Source organism: Anolis sagrei, chromosome 1 (assembly GCF_037176765.1).
Source record: "Anolis sagrei isolate rAnoSag1 chromosome 1, rAnoSag1.mat, whole genome shotgun sequence".
Taxonomy (NCBI): domain Eukaryota; kingdom Metazoa; phylum Chordata; class Lepidosauria; order Squamata; family Dactyloidae; genus Anolis; species Anolis sagrei.
This window is the reverse complement of record NC_090021.1, coordinates 123,386,322-123,404,285: the sequence shown is the minus strand read 5'-3', so window position 1 is coordinate 123,404,285 and position 17,964 is coordinate 123,386,322. Positions and strand designations below refer to the sequence as shown.

The following is a 17,964-nucleotide window of genomic DNA, read 5'->3' as shown; positions in this document are numbered from 1 at the left end:
CATGTTCAGAGATAAAAGCCACAGCAGCCCCTGATATGATCTTTAAAATTTTTTTTTAAAGCCTGTCTGCATAAAAAGGTTTTATTTTTTGCTGGAAGGACAGCAGGGAAGGGGCCGTTCTGTCTTCTCTAGGAGTAAGGGAGTTCCAGAATCAAGGGGCAGTCACCAAGAAGGAAGGCCTGCTCTCTCATTCCCATTAACTAAGCTTGAGATGGAGGTGGGACCAAGAGAAGAGCCAGTAGTTTACAGTAGTTAATAAATAAACAAATTGGGGTCAACTGTAGGAGTGACGCAGATATCTGAAGTGGCTTGGGATTGTGTAATAGCTATTTTAACCTTCATTTTAACCTTTGTTCTTAATTTTTGTGGTATGAAATTTTATCTTGACATTTTAATGATAATATTTTTAGTCATCTTTTAACCTAATGTGTTGGTTCGCTGTTGTGGGGGTCTTGGGATGGTGATTGTTGTCTGTTTGTGCACATGTCTGTTTTTGTTTTTAATGTTGATGTGGTCAATAGACTATTCAATAAACTTTGCTCTGCTTTGCTTAATAAATAAACAAACAAATAACCACTAGAAAAACTTGCTGAATTTTTAGGAAATGTGGGTATTTAACATGAACTTCAAGGAACTACCAGAGGATTTTGGTAATTTAATTGGCTTCAGATGATTTGTAGGGCCTCTGAATCAAATGGAGGGAGCAAAGTGCATTTAATGTACTATTTAAAAAGAGAAAACATGATGGAGTCTCATGTTCATAGAGATTTATTGATGCTTAGAAAATAGATTATAAATCTACATTTTATGAGATCAAATACATTTGATCCTTTGACATTTTCAGAGCTGACTTTCAATGTCTTGCAGGATCCAAATTCCAATTACGTGTAGGCCTTACTGATATTAGGATTTATATTAATATGGATGCAAATGATATTTGTCAGAGATTTTTTGATGTGATCACACATGTTTCGATTTTTAGATGGATAAAAAGAATTATTCTATTTAAGATGAGCTTAATGGAATTTATCCATTTTGTTCTCTAGTAATCTTCTTTCTTCTGTCAGCAATGACCTTCTGCTGTGTACATAGGCAAGCAAACCAGTCGCTGTGCAGAAAATAAATGCACCATTTGGACACCAGAAGTGACAATATTACCAAACCATCTAACCTAACAAACAAGCAGTGGAGAAATCCTTCCATCTTCACAACACTATCATTTGCAAAGAACATTCAAACAGAGTTTAAAGAGAGGCCACTGAGTTAACATTTACTGGAAAGTTCCTGTCTGTCACCAGAGATCTGAATCAGGATAATGGATTCTTATCACACTGGGATCAACATCCTAGAAAGGGCAAGACAGATTAGGTTAAGTAAGCAGGGTGAACTATTTGTTAGAGTACAATGGATGTATTCTTCTGACAGCAGCAGAAGTGGAATGTTGCATATAGCGATATAGTTCATTGTGCTTGGCTCATTGCACAAAGGTATCTAGTAATTGATATAGTGTTGCTTTTGGCAGGGGGGCTGTGGAGTGTTGATAAAGTGTATGTTTGCGTGTGGGTATTTACACTACACTGAGGGAATGTTGCACAGCAGTCATGATATGCTGATTGGTTTATTTATATTCTTGTCAGCATTTCTGTGAATGACAAATGATAATATTTTCTGTATTTAGTTTCCCTCTGATCTCAATGCCTTAATTCATAATACATGTTTGTATATACACCTGAAACTCTGAATAACTCTTAGCATCTGATGCATTGAGCTATAATTCATAAAGTCCATGTTATGATAAATTGGTTAATTTTTAACGTTTCATGGGCTCTTGTTGTAATAGTCTTTGGTTTGTTGCCGTTCTGGAATGATTAGAACTAGGCATCTTTTCTAGAGAATAATACTATGCAAGTCCTAGTAAACATTCTAGGACCTATTTCAATGTTGACTATCAACATCAGAGTCATTATGAGATACCGCTTAGGTTTTTTTTTTAAAGTAGCCCATTAGTTAAGATTTTTTTTCATACCAGGAGCAATGTGAGAAACTGCAAGGTGTCTCTGGTGTGACAGAATTGGCTGTCTGCAAGGACATTGCCCAGGACATCTGGATGTTTTGATGTTTTGCTATCCTTGTGGGAGGCTTCTCTCATGTCTCTGCATGGGGAGTTGGAGCTGACAGAGGGAGCTCATCTGCACTCTCCCCAGATTCGAACCTCTGATCTGTCAGTCTTCAGTCCTGCTGGCATAAGGATTTAACCCATTGCGCCACTTGGGGGGGGGGGGCGGCAATACAAATGCTTCTTATTTCTACTGTATGTTAACCTAAAAGCTTGAATAGAATAGCAATGTCATATATTATGTCATATATTCTTCCAAGAAAGGAGTGCCATTCAATGAGCAAAAAGGATACTGGATTATCATCCAAAAAGTCCTAATTCAATATACACAAATACTCAATAAAATGAATGGAATTACTATTACCAACAATGGACAGAATTAAAATTGTGTGCACACATTATTATTATTATTATTATTAACTTTATCTGTACCCCGCTAGCATCTTCCGAAGGACTCGATGCGGCTTGCAAAGGCCGAGGCCTCAAAACACAACATAACAATTCACAACCTAAAGCAAATTAAAAACAGTTAAAGCAATATTAAACAACAAGCAATAAACAATACACCAAGACACAATAAAATTGGGCTGGGCCAGAGTAATGGGTACTGATTAAAAGTGCTGATGTGACAGGTGATATGTGAGGATTATAGGGTAAGTGCAGTGTGCCAGCAATCTTAATTCTAATAAAGTGCTTCTAGGACTTGTTGTTGGAGGTTTCCTATTCTGGAAAGGCACATCGGAAAAACCAGGTCTTCAAGTTCTTTCTAGACTGCCAACGTAGGGGCCTGTCTAAGATCTTTGGGGAGGGTGTTCCAGAGTCAGGGGACCACCACAGAAAAGGCCCTGTCTCACATTCCCATCCAACGCGCCTGCAACGCAGGCGGAATCATGAGCAGGGCCTCTCCGGATGAACGAAGTGAACGCGTGGGTTCATAAACGGAGATGCGGTCACGCAGGTAGGATGGTCCCAAACCATTTAGGGCTTTGTAGATAAGCACCTGCACCTTAAATTGGGCTCGGAAAATAAACGGCAGCCAGTGGAGCTCCTTGAACAGGAGGGTTGACCTCTCTCTGTAAGGAGCACCAGTTAACATCCTGGCCACTGCCCATTGGACCAGTTGAAATTTCCGAGCCGTTTTCAAGGGCAGCCCCACGTAGAACGCATTACTGTAGTCCAATCTAGAGGTGACCAAGGCATGGACCACCCCGGCCAGATCAGCCTTTGTGAGGTACGGTCGCAGTTGGTGCACGAATCTCAATTATGCAAAAGCCCTCCCGGATACTGCCGACGCCTGAGCCTCAAGCATAAGCGATGAATCCAAGAGGACTCCCAAACTGAGGACCTGTGGCTTCAGGGGGAGTGTAACCCCGTCCAACACAGGTTGCCACCCTATACCCTGATCAGGTTTACGATCGACCAGGAGGACCTCTGTCTTGTCGGGATTGATCTTCAGCTTGTTCCTCCTCATCCAGATAGACACAGCAGCCAGGCACTCGACCAGCACCCAAGAGGCCTCCTTGGAGTTGGGTGGAAATGAGTAATAGAGTCGTGTGTCATCTGCATAGAGGTGGCACCTAACTCCAAAACTCCGGATGACCTCTCCCAGTGGTTTCATTTAGATGTTAAAGAGCATGGGAGACAAAATAGAGCCTTGCGGGACCCCACAGGTCAAAGGCCAGGGGTCTGGGCAGGCATCTCCCAGCTTCACCATCTGGGATCGACCCTCCAGGAAGGATCGGAGCCATGACAAAACCGTGCCCTGAGACCCATCCCAGAGAGTCGACCCAGAAGGATACCATGATCAATGGTATCGAAAGCCGCTGAGATGTCCAAGAGAACCAGCAAGGTCACACTCCCCCTGTCGAGCTCTCTACGGAGGTCATCCACCAAGGCGACCAAGGCTGTCTTGGTGCCGTGATCAGGCCTGAAACCAGACTGTGACTGATCGAGGTAGTTGATGTCATCTAGAAAGCCCTGGAGCTGGGAGGCAACCACCTGCTCCAGCACCTTACCCAAAAAAGGGAGTTTGGAGATTGGTCTGAAATCGTTCAGCACTGTGGAGTCAAGGGAGGCCTTTTTAAGGAGTGGATGAACCACAGCTTGTTTCTGAATGTAATATGTATGAATGTAATATGAATGAATACCTAATTCCTTCAAGCATCTCCTACATGAAAATAAGCTGGGAGAGTATCCAAATAGTGTAGTCTTCCTTGAGTAGTTTCTTTCAAGTAGAGAAATAGGCTGGAAATGAGTTTAATTAATGGATACATTGCATACTTGTTCTCACCCCCATTCACAATTGCTTGGTCATGATGGTGTCTTTAAATCAAACACACTCAGTAAATTTCCCAGGGATCTGACAAGGACCTGAGAAAGCCAGAACTATTGTTGCTATTTAGCAAGAGTAAAGCAACAATCAGGTGCTCACTTGTGAAATAATAGGAGGATTTCCCAGTGAAACTGAGGTGCTTTTTGAAGCAAAAAAGGCAAGGGCGACATAATGAATGGGAACTCTGGGTGAGGTCTGAAAAGATTTAGATCTGAAACATATGGAAGAAATTACTGTGTAGAAGGAAAACTATAAACAAACATTGGGGTTTTTTTTTTTGTTTCCTTTGTTAATGAAACCTCTATCTTCTGATAGTATCTCATTTTTTACTTTATGGATTCTGAAATCATATGTTCATCTTACCCCTCATCTTAGGCTAGTAGAGACTTTAAGCAATTAATTCACAATTTATTTTAACACAATACTCATAATAATCTTTCTAAGATAACATGACAGTACTTTCAGGGACAGTGCTTCGTTCTCCCTTTGCTTGTCCTTTTCTGTTGCCCAGACAGTCCTAAATGCTTGCTTTCAAGCATTTATCCTGCATTCTTCTTCATCTCAGTAATTTGCCAGGCTGGGTTTCTCACCTTTGTGTATGTTCCCTTGTCTACCCACCCAGAAAGGGTAAAAGTCAGCCAGCTTTTACCACAACACAAAACAGTTCCTCAATCTCTTCCATTTCACAAATAATGCAGCATTAATGACAAGTAACTCAGTCCTGTACAGTTAGGTGACCTTGTCCCTCTGGGCAGAATTTGATTATTATGTTGGCAGTGCTAAATGGATTCAGAGCTCTCAGGTTAAAGGAAATCCTAGTAGTGAAACGCCATTCATTTAAAATAGTATTTCTATTCTATAGCTAAACTCTCTCCCCCCGCCCCACATCTTGAAATAGCTTTACACAGTTAAAAAAACGTTACTTTTGGTTCTTTCACATCTCTTTACCTGTGAAGCAATGGGAAATATGTTAATTTATTCTAGATCCTCTAACCACAGAAGACCTCTCTGAACACACACGATTTTGTCTGATTTTAAGAGCTAAGCAGGGTTGGGCCACTTTGGTACTTGGATATAACACCATGCCAAATTGGATTTAGAAAGAGCCCCGCATGTCACCCTGGAGACTAGTCAGAGTTGACAGTTCTGGGCTAAATGGACCATTGATCAGTTTGGGTACAAAGCAGCCTCCCATATCACTCTATTCCTAACTTCAATGGTACATCACTGTCACTGTGAAGGTCAAAAAAGAGATGGGAAAGAGGGAGAGGAGGGAAATGGTATTAACACTATGTAGTTTCATGCTGTTCAGGCAGAGAGAAAGATCTGTATTGAGCTTTAAAACTCATAGCACTGTCAGTGAAAAGATGTCTTTGGTGAAATTAACTATATTGTAATTGGAAGAAGACAAAGACCTGTAATTATGCCATTGTTTACTCATCAATCAACAATTGATACAGTGGATCTAATCAAGTTGGCATACCAACAGAACTCAGATTAAAGTATATCATTAAAGTGCACCATACATGACAGTGGTTTTTAGCGTAGGCTACTGATGCCCATATGGATGGCACTGCAGTAAGTACGTGTGCATGCCTAACGGTATGCAAGATACTTCTTAACTTTTTCTTCACCACCACCACCAGTCAGTGCCTAAAGTATTGGATAGACAATGTTCAAACAGTCCCAATGGTTTTTATAACTTAGGCCCCATCTACACTGAACTGCATTATATGGTCAGTATAGACTCTTATAATGCTGTTTAACTGCATTGAACTGGATTATATGAATCTACACTGACCATATGATGCAAGTCAGTCTGCATTATTGTGGCAGTGTAGAGGGGGCCTTGCTTTATATTTACATTTTCTCCGATTTTCTCCAGTCCCAATAGCCTTGCAACAACCATGTGAGGTCATTTAAGCTGAAAGTGAGTGTATGGTCCCAAGGTCATAAATGAATAGCAACCTATCTTCAACAGTCTAATAATTGCCACTGAGATCACCAAGAATTATACTAACAAAGCCCTCCATCATCCACCGATGAAAGTTCATTGGATCATTATTTATTCTTGAATAAGTGTAACTGTTCTAGTTGGAATTTAAAACAGGGATGGGTAAATTCTCTGGGGGAGGAAGTTATGTTTATCCCCATAACCCACATACAAGAATTTGTTGTCATTAGATAAATAATAAATTAATACAGGAAAATATAGCCTGCTTTTGGAGGGCAGCACTAAATCACAAAAGCTTTTGAAAATTTGTCAACATTTATCTTCGTATGGTATGAAATGCTGAGGTTGTGAATTTGAACTTTTTTATTTCATATTGCTGAGTTAAGGGGTTTTATAATAACAATAATCCTTTATAAATGGGCACTTCCCCAGTGGTGGAACAGTCTGCTTTTTTCCTGCTATCATTACTGAGTTGCTGCTGTGGCAAGCTTGTCTGCACTTGACTATTAAAGGATGGGAAATCCTATGATTGTTTTCAGTGGGATGTTCTTTTATTTTCTCATTAGCAGATGCACAGTCAAACTGCTGATAAAGTTAAAAGTCCAATCCAGTTTTTAGAAATGTTATGTGTTAGGCTCCCATCTTCTGGAATGATGAAGCTTTTAAGATTTGATTTGTAAATAAGTCCATTATGCATTCGAATGGCAGACTAAATGAAGTAATGGGGACTGATATCAGACAAGAAACATGAAATAGCAAATTCCCTGTCTGAATTTTAAGTGGACATTTATTCTACAGTAGAAATGTAGCAAAGTGTCAAAAATACTATAATGGCTGATGGTGGAAAGAGTTTTTATACTTCAAGATTCCTTTGTGTTCTTTTGCTCACAGAAACACATTTCATTCACTGTCTCTTACACACTGCAGAAACCTGCCACTTACTCCAGAATTCATTGAAGACACCATGCCAAAATTGTGCTTTTTACAACACAGATGGACACATTGTTGTCTCTCAGCTTCATACAACTCTTTTTGTGGTTCATGAAATGGAACTGTGTTCAAAATATTTTGCAACTAAACAAGGTCCTCAAACATATGAAGATACATCCCGTACATCCAATTCACATGAGTAGCCCAGAATTTTCCTGTTACCTCCATATATTTTACCACAACTTTGAGAAGTACTGCAGAGGAAAAAAGGAGGCATTTGGGTTGTCTGCATGTAGACCATGGGGTAGAAATTGTCCCTCACTTTCATACAGTTACCAAGTCCTGTTTTAGGTGCTTATGTAAAGGGGTAACCAATAGGCATGGGTGATTTCATTTGGAAGTTGCGGAAGTCAGAACTAAAGTTGGAAGTTTCAGACTCCCAAATGGAATTCCGAAGTGAATTAGCAAGTCGGAAGTCCCCTTTAGATTCAAATTGACCTCAGCCATTGAAATCAATATATCAGAAGTCTATTTAGATGTCTGACTAAGCGTTTTGGGTGAAAGTAAGCCTTCTGAGAGGTGCAGAAGGCTAAAGTGCTTCCCTCCCAGCCAATCAGGGCTTACATTTTGAAAAGGGGAGCAGCTATGTGTTGCTTATAAGCCCGAGCACATAGCTTGCTGGCTCATTGCAAGGCAGGGAAGGGATGAGGGTGGTTGGTTGTTTTTGCTGCTGCTGCTGCTGGCTAGTTGACTGGCTGGAAGGGCATTGCAGCCCAGGCACAGCAGGTTTGGAGTGGAGAAGAGAGGAGAAAGGGGAGAAGGAATAAGAGTTTTAGAGAAAGAAAGAGGGATAAAGAAGATTGAAGATAATGTTTGGGAGAGAGAGAGAAAAAAAATAAAGTGTGAGGAGAGGAAGCCTTTGAGTGCTGGTTTCTTTTCTTTTGGGGGGGGGGGGTTCAAACAGCCTGCCTTTTGCCTTAGCTTGTTGCTTGCATTTCATGACATATCCCATTAGTCCTACTGAACCTCTTTAGCCCCATGGTGTGCCTTCCTTAAGCCTGGGGAAAGGCATCTAAGTTACTTTTTTTTGGGGGGGGGGTTCATCAGCCTGCCTTTTTCCTTAGCTTGATTCTTGTGTTTTATAAGATATCCCATTGGTCCTACTGAACCTCTTTAGCCCCATGCTATGCTACTTTTTGCCTATTTTTTCCCATTTTGCACGAACGGCCCGCCATTAACGAATTCATTCAGACGTTTTGGAAAGTTTTGATTTTTTTTCAGAAACATTCGGAAATGACTTTAGAATTGAATCACCAGCGCCCCCTACTTTTGAACACAATTCAGAACCATTTTTTTTTATCACCCATGCCTAGTATCCAATATCCACTACCTTCTTACTCAGGCATTGTCCTATTAATCTCCAGTGCATTCAGCCAGTTTAAAGGTCGATTATCATGCAAAGTTCCATCAGCAAGCTGGCACCTCTTCACCAAAAATGTCCACAGCAATGGCACAGTTGCCTTATTTTATCAGTCACAACCATGGAAATATTCTTCGCCAGAACTGATCGTGAGTTCAGCCTTAAATTCTGCCTGCATAGCCATTGTTTTTTCTCAACAGGAATAGATTCCTAAAATTGTTTTCCAAATTGGAAAACTTATATTCCTAGAGACACATTTTAAGACTCTTGCTTGTTCACAATGATCTTAGCCATGTCACCTCATCTGTGTCAACCCAGAATGCATCTGCATTATACATTTATAGCACTTTAATACCACTTTAATGTCAGGGTTACATCTGCTAGAATCTTGTATTCTATAATTTGTTGAGATACTTATAATACTGTCGTTTATGGGAATACACTAGAGAGTCCCTTGCCAAACTACAAATCCCCAAACTACAAGTCCTTTGTTTTGAGCCATGCTAAAATTGTGCAGAATGGATTCTGCACAGTCTCAGATTCTTCTTCTTGGTAATTTTGACAGAGTGAGAAAATATTTGTGGTTATATGAGATATATGAAACATGTAGGGGATATATAGTTACTCAAAAAATGTCATTTTGTTTTTCCAAAGGAACTATAAATGCTAAAGCAGTTGTGAGAACTTTAAAGAGAATACTTCTCCTTGCATCAGTACCTGACACTCTAAGACTTAGAGTGGAAAATGTGCCATGTCTCCTAGAATAGTGTGCATGAATTTTAAACTGTATGAACTTCTGTAGGAAACACTGATCTGAAACATATTCATGAGAGCTAATGTGTAAATGTGGCTTACATGTGGACTGAGCTCAAGTTGCTATTCTAATTGACCTTTGCAATTCCCAAAGCTCCCACAACTGTCGAGCCATTGCTATAGTTTACTGGCGAGAAGGGAACAAAGCAGGGTGGTAATTCAACCACTGTTGAATTAGGAAAGGGATACTCCATTTGTGAGTATATTTCCATTTCTTTTCCCCAATGGCCAGAATTTGAATCATCCCCCTCGCAAACTCTCCCCCCACCAGAGATTAGTAGCAACAACGATTCCTTCTGGGCTTTACAGCTGCAGACTACAGAGGTTTTGAATCGGATATAAAGTGCTAAAACATAGCCCAATGTTTCTTGTTAAACAAATAAGTGTGTGTGTGTGTTTGTGTGCTTCGGTATGCCTTCAGGTTGTCAATTTATAGCAACCTCCTTAATTCCATGGAGTTTTCTTAGGAAAAACACTTCAGAGGTGTTTTACTTCATTTTCTGTGTAGAAAATACTGTTTTCTGAACAGGAAATGTTTTTCTGTGCCCCCCTTCCCAGTATGTGAATTTTTTGCAGAAAAAGTAATAAACTGGGAATATCCTCCTTAATGCAGGAATCCATTTTTATATAATGATCACTACTTTTGCTTTTATTAAATACACTTTTTTTCTTTACTAGAAAGAGTTCAGGTGAATTATATACACATTCACACATTTTGCAAATAAACTTTACAACATAAACGTGTTCTTGTATAACGATCCTCCCAATTCATTCTCTTTCCATTCTGTTTGCAATTGCAGATCCTGCTCATAACAGTTGTCCAGACCCTGGTACACCACACTATGGATTACAAAACAGCTCAAGAGGCTATGAGGTAATGATCATTTTTCAATCGAAGACTGTTTCATTGTTCTGTTACAGCCTCAGTGTGTGTGACTGCATAATTTAGAAGCATTGTTTTGGTATGCATCTTTGTACTTGGTAGGTAGGAAAGTGAAAACCCTTCATTTCCAATTTAATTAAATTTCTCCAAATCTCATCTTAATTTTCTTCCCACCCTTTTTGATGTTGCCCTGAAAGGTTTTGTGGTGTTGTTTTCGGTTACTGAAATCAATGTAATCTCTTGAGACTTTTCTCAATGTTTTATTTAACCCCCCCCCCCCCCCAAAAAAAGATGCATGGTTCAACCTTAGCCATTTTAAATGTACACTTTGTTTTGGGAAATCAAATGTGCAATTCCTTGAAGTGAGGTTGTGAGGTGTTTTATCACAACAAGCTTCAAGAAGTGCAATGCTGAGAATGTCAATTCAAACAATCATTCTCCTGACCTTCATGCTACCCTTCCTCAGCATTTTAGAACATATTCTTCCTCCATTTCTAAAAGGTCCTTTCTTTTAATGTCATGGCAGAGTTTAAGTTGCCGTTCTCACAATGATGATAACATAAGCAAAACATTACTTTTTCCAGTAAAGGGGGAGGTTAAAGACTCAGTCTGCATGAATGCCATGAGAAAATTAGGAGCATGGTCTAGAATGGTTACTGTTTAATTAACCTTTGCAGTCTTTGTGTGGGGTCCCAACAGATAATTTGTCAAGTGATTGCATTTAACTGGTGAATTAAAATGAATTTCAAGCACAAATATTGAAGTCAAAATTATTATGCATGTTGGTCAATGTACTGCTTGATTGTGTGCTCTCCATATAATCCCTCAATTATGCATAAGGCATTAACTTGAGAGTCTATCTTGAGAGCAATTGAGAAATTGTTACAGAAGTACATAAACACCCCAGTTGAGTTATCATTCAGATGTATGAATAAATCAAGTTAAAATTCCATCACAATGAAGACTGCCAATGTTTTAGGGTAATTAAAAAGTCAGTAATTTAATCTGTCCATTCTTGAGGCTTTACTCCCTTTGCAGATTCTACCTCTCCTTTGTAACACCATTATATCTAGTTAATTCTTAGGTGTTGAAAATATAATTATCTTCTCTTATCAATTTTTCAACATGTAGAAATTAGCCTACAGACTAACGTTTTGGGTTAGCTTAATAAAGTTTTGCTGGCTCAACTCAGGGCTTGTTTACATGGGTTTAGTAACTCACACTCATGGTACAGTCACTCCCAGCTTTCTTCGTGATGTTCTGTCACTTCCAATGCTTATCGTGCAGTAAGCAGGGTTAACCCAGTTTAGCCCTACATTAAGAAAAGTTGGGAGATGCTCTAAATCAGTGGTTCTCAATCTGTGGGTCCCCAGGTATTTTGGCCTACAACTCCCAGAAATCCCAGCCAGTTTACCAGCTGTTGGGATTTCTGGGAGTTGAAGGCCAAAACATCTGGGGACCCACAGGTTGAGAACTTCCGCTGTAGACCTTGGCTAAAATTCCAGAGCATACCTGCAGGTTTGACACAGTATGGGCAACAGGACGGGGTCAATGAGGATCAGTCTGCTATGCACATGGTCTGCTGCGCCCCATGCTTTCACTGGTCACATAGTCATTTCTATTGATTTTATCAAGGAATGACTACAATAGCAAAGAGTTTTCAGGAAGGACTGCAGCTGTTTGACTTTGGAAAAGTCATTGGACCGGAGTACTTGACTCTGGCCCACCCTCACCACAGTTTGGGGACAAGGTATGTGACCACCACCAGGGTCAGACCAAAACATTTCCATTCAGTACAGTCCCTGAAATAAGCAGCTTTTGTAGACAAAACCTCATTCTTTTAGTAATCTAAACACTGTTCATAAAGAATTACCATGTGTTCTATCTATAGCAGAAGGAGAGAACTGGCCATCAGGCTTTCTCTTAGAACAAATCAATATTAGGGGTTATCTTTCTAACTTGTTCACCTTACAGGCAGATGGGTACCAAGACAATTTCTCTCTTTCTTCTCTAACTTTTAATGGTGGTTTGAAATGTCATTCTTACATCCCAGAGATGTTTTTTTTACATAGACAGAAGGGGAAATATAGCCTTTATGTGAAACCCAGCATTCCTTACAGCAAATGGTTTCCACTTAAGAAAATGAAGTCTTAAATGTTAGGAAGAACATCCTGTTTGAAATGGAATATGCTGTGTTGGAGTATGATAGCCATCTGTCGGGAGTGCTTTGATGTTGTATTCCTGCATGGGATTGACTTCATGGTCTCTTCCAACCCTATGATTTTCCTTCTAGAAATTTAAAATAAAAAAACCTCTGAAGTAATATTCCAGTGCAATGATAATGAAATGGAATCACTTCTCCCTTAAACTTTATTTTTAACTGTTTTAGGTTGGGAGCAGAGTCTTTTTCAGATGTCGAAAGGGTTATCACATACAGGGTTCTACAACACGTACTTGCCTTGCAAATTTAACATGGAGTGGGATACAGCCCGAATGCATTCGTAAGTACAAATAATATTCAGTTATATTTCTTTCTTCCTTTTTAAAAAGAAAACAGGATTGTCATTGTTTCAGTAACTTTCAAAAAGTTACCACTTAGGAACAAGATTTACTTATGTAACCCAGGGCTTTGTCACTGGTTATGTATATGTTCAAATGTTGACTTTGTAAATTCATTTTCAAACCTCATATAAATTCTTTCAGCTCATGCTTGCAGACAACCAGAGACTCCAGCCAATGTCGATGTAAAAGCGATAGATCTCCCTACCTTAGGCTACACTTTGGTATATACGTGCCAGCCTGGATTTTTTCTTGCTGGAGGATCAGAACATCGGACATGTAAGCCAGATATGAAGTGGACAGGAAAATCACCTGTTTGTAAAAGTAAGTCACTGATAACATGAATGATTCCATTTAGTTGTTAATAAATCCAAATGCATATATTTTAAAACTTTTGTAAATCAGGTCTCCTGTATATCAAAGTGATATTATATATGATCTCTTTCCTAAGCATTGGGACTCATCATGATGAAATAATAACAGCAAAAAAATGTTGCTCTATTTTAAAAATTATATATTTTCCTTCAATAGTGCTTGGCTACCTGGTGGAAAGCTTTGGCAAGCAGTGTCAAGAGTTGTCAACAGCTGGGGTTGTTTTTGGTGTGAAGAAAGCCACACCTTACAACAAATGGAATCAACTTTACTGAAACGTTAACATCTGCAATAGCGTAATGTGTCAAAAAGAAAAATAGGGGGTCAAGAAAAAGGGAAGAAAAATAAGAAACAAAAAAGAAATGCAGCAATGTTGGAGAGATAGGCAAGCTTTATACTGTAAGATATGAACTGAACTACAGAGTTGTGTTGCCTTTTCTGCCTCTCCCAAAGAGTGGTGCACCAATTGCTCTGCTGTGATGCAGTGAATGGGGCAATACTATCACAACAGGCAGTCATTTCCTTCCAGACCTTATGGTAGGGTGTGAATCTGAAAAATTCAGGGATAGCTAATTAGATAATTTCCTGTCTCCTGCCCCCTCCAGTGGAACAATCATGATATAACAATTACTCACTAAAACAAAGGTTGTCCATTAAATATAGCCAAGAGATAATGGTCACCTAAACACAGCAGCAAAGTTCAATTCAACTGCACATCATGTGCAGCTGGGTTCTCAGCTTCCTGTGTGGCTATCTTACTGAATAGCCCCAAATCCAAAGACCATAAGTGAGGTACTGTGAAAGAGACCACATTTTCAACCTTTATGTAACTTAATATGTGCTCATCTTTCCCAGGGATGTATGTAGCAAGTGAAAATGGAACTTGATACCCCTTTTGAAAAAAAAAAGGGAGATCTTTGGTGACCTTCTGTCCCTGTGAGCTACGTATAACTTTAGGGTTCATCTGAAAAGTGTTCTGCTAAGATGAACTATGATACAGATGGGCAATTGTCTGGACTTAGCAGGGTGCACTGGCCTACATATCCTGCTAAACCCTCAATTTTTTTCAGATTACTCAAACTAATCCCATTACTGCTGTCCACTGTGTGGCATTCTTCCAATGAAAATAACCTGTGTGTGTGTTTGCATATGCATTTCCTCTGATCCCTGACCCCAGGAGAGTTTGGGATCTTTTTGGTTTAAAATTGAATCTTTCTGTCAAAAGAAAGAAAGAAAGAAAGAAAGAAAATCCTTAGAATCAACAAAAATAGCCCTGGGAAACACAATGTGCCTTCCCAGCTGCTGTTTTATAGCATGAGAGATCTCTAGCAGATGAGTAACTTTCCTCAAACTACAAACCCATGGATTCTATAGAGCAGAGTCATTGAAATTAAAAGAGTTTATCCAGTAGCTATATTTGTCTCAGTATGTTCTGTGTCTATAGTAAACTTATAGTAAATGGTGACACAGTTAAAGTTCTGTGTCACAATTTAAAGACACTATGGCTTAGTTGTAATCACTATTCAAGAAACACATTCCCAACCACATCCTTTTAGGAGCCTATATGTCCATGGTCTTTCTCCTCCTTGATATATGCCTTGCACCATGCTGTAATCAGATGGACCAAGAGATGGCCCAAAACTCTTCATACTGCTTGCTGTAGCTTCCATGCAAGTCTGGTGAACACTCTCCTTGCTTGTTGTATGTGGCTTTGTGTGGGCCTTTCACAGAGAAAAACTGTATAAAAACTAAAGCAGTTATTAACTGAAGAGGAAAATGTGTTGTAACTGTGCATTTCTTAATCAGTTTGTGTCATGGTCTTAAAGTTTTTTTATGTATGTCTTTTTAATGTTTAATGTACATGTAGTACTAAAGAAATAAAAACCAATGAAATTTTTGAATCTTTTAAGAATATGTATATATATATTCCATTTTGTTCTTGTTTTGGTTTATATGGAAACAAAGGTTTTCATATAAATCTACGTGTTTCTTTCTTTTCACATTAATCAACAGCAAAACCAAAAGAGAAATTCAGTTTCACCCTTGTCCAAATTTGCCAAGGACTATAAATTTGCTTGACCTCTTTGGGAAGAGTCTCTGTTCCTTGTCATGGGCCAGTTTGGTATAGTGCTTTAAGCATTGGATTACTACTTTGATGGCCACGGGTTGAATCCCCATTGGACCATGGAAAACCACTGGGAGACTTTGGACATGTCATTCAGAGGAAGGCAATGGCAAACCCGCTCCAAACAAATCTTACAAAGGAAGCCCTCTTACAGACTGATCTTAGCATTGCCACTAGTAATAAATGAGATGAAGGCACACTATGACATTAACTAGGAATGTGCAATGAGTTTTAATATAAAGGAGTTTGGGATATGTTGCAATATTCATCCTTCTTATTAAATAACCCTAACATTTATATAATGTGTATTAAGACAGAACAAAGCAAAATATAAGGATCCCATTTTGGGTTGTTGTAGGTTTTTCGGGCTATATGGCCATGTTCTAGAAGCATTCTCTCCTGATGTTTCACCTGCATCTATGACAGGCATCCTCAGAGGTTGTGGGGTCACAATGTCTGAGGATGCCTGCCATAGGTGCAGGTGAAACATCAGGAGAGAATGCTTCTAGAACATGGCCATACATCCCAAAAAGCCTACAACAACCCAGTGATTCTGGCCATGAAAGCCTTCGACAACACATTGAGGATCCCATTTTAGTTATTTTCCTACTTTTATTTTGTTTTCATTAAACACTACAGGAAGAGTTGCTGTTTGGCATACTAATTCAGTGTAATATGTTCATTTTGGCAGTTCGATGGCAAATTTTAGTAAGTAGACTCTCTGCTGGTCTAGTCCACAAGACCACATTTAAATATATGTAGCATACATAATCTTCCATCACACAGGTCAGGCTTCACTACTTCCATATCTGTATTGTGGTGAGCAATATCTTGTTTTATTATTTTGGTTTCCCCTAAAAGTGGGACCATCCCCTTTATGTTAGTAGACCAAGTTCTTGGCTGTGGAAAATATAGAGAGAACACAGTATTTAAAGAATCGAACAGCTCTCTTTTTACAAGACTGGTCTCAAGTATTTGGAAAATAGGGAAGACTCCAGATTTGCCTGGGCAATATTTCTACAAGCGTGCACTCTTAGCAAAAGCTTGAACTCATGCAATGGATAGTCTCATTAATAGAGTTCTTCAGATTATTAGCAATAATGGATGAAGAAGTAGTAATAACACAAATGCAATTTTATTCCAGCTCAGGCCAAGCACTGAAGAATATAGTACATAGTATAATTCTTCAATACAAATAATAGGCATCACAAATGGTACAGGCACAGGTATTTCTGGCACTCCTACATAGGAGCTGAAAAGATTAACGCAATGGGCCTGTCCTGTACATGGAATCCGGCTTGAATTTCTGCCTGCTTTCCTTTAATGTACTGGATTGTTATCTTCCCTGCTTCAATCTTAGATTCCAAATTCATTTAATAGGGACTAAGACTCATTAGACACAATGGGGAGTAGGATACATCTGCATAAAAATAATTGGTCAAACTATACCAAGGAATGGGAATTGTGTATGTATAACATTACAGATTTGAGTGCCGCTGTATTAAATAGTGTAGTTGCCAAAAGGTTTGGCTACAACTGATATGTACTAGAAAATTTTATTATTGTCCTCAGTAATTGAGCTAATTATATCATTAGCTCAAATTGTAGGCTTCATGTGCCTTTATTTACATATAACTTTGCACACCAAGATACAGTATTATATAAGGCTCTCTGTTACAGCACTGTGGTTGATATAAAACTATTATTATTATTAATTTTTTTGGAAATGAAATCTGTAATTATTTTTGTGATCAGCAAGTTTACAGCCATGCAAAAGCTGTAGTCCCAAGATATTTTTTCTGATGAGTATGCAAAATTATATCTGCTTGAATATGTAATATAGATTTTAGTTACTTCTGCTATAACACAGTAGGCATATTGTAGAGCACACAATTGCCTCAGTGAAGCATTATTTATCAACATTCTGTATAGAAAAAGTATGTTCATAAAAATGATAATTTGTCTTTTTACTTGTAGGTAAAGGAGTGAGAGAAGTTAATGAAACAATAACTAAAACTCCAGGTTTGTATACGAGAACAGTTTTAGAACTAAATACATTAAATTCCTTTCAACCCACTCGTTCTCACAAAAAAAAAATTATTTCTAACCTTGAACTGAATCATTTTATTACCAAGGTTAAAACAAAATAATATCAAATATAAAGCACTAGCAAATAAAACCAATATCTGAAATTTGTCATAAAACAGCACACTTAAAGCAACATAGACTTTAATACAATGCCCTTTTCTGTAGCGTTATCAGTGTTTACCATAAAGGTATTAACTGGGTGCCTTGGAGGCGCACCATTATATACTGAGGTGGGGGAAGGGTTACAAGATTTAGTGCTCTTCTATACACCGAACACAAAATATTCTGATTTAACGTATTAGTTTTCTTTGTAGGTGGGATGCTCAGATTGGTAGGCAGAAACATCAACACAAGACTTGCATGGTTTCTCAT

At 38.8% G+C, this 17,964-nt stretch overlaps 1 protein-coding gene across 2 annotated transcripts in view; it reads left to right on the top strand.

Annotated features, from left to right (window-relative positions):
• Nucleotides 1–17,964, top strand: part of CSMD1 (CUB and Sushi multiple domains 1) — a 1,217,927-nt gene that overhangs the window by 1,179,025 nt on the left and 20,938 nt on the right. The window contains exons 62-65 of one of the 2 annotated variants that reach the window (XM_060788521.2): nt 10,366–10,439; nt 12,838–12,949; nt 13,152–13,331; nt 17,482–17,526. In XM_060788521.2, coding sequence (XP_060644504.2) covers nt 10,366–10,439; nt 12,838–12,949; nt 13,152–13,331; nt 17,482–17,526 — 411 coding nt within the window. The remainder of the gene's footprint in view (nt 1–10,365; nt 10,440–12,837; nt 12,950–13,151; nt 13,332–17,481; nt 17,527–17,964) is intronic. The other variant, XM_067468320.1, reaches the window with a different exon arrangement.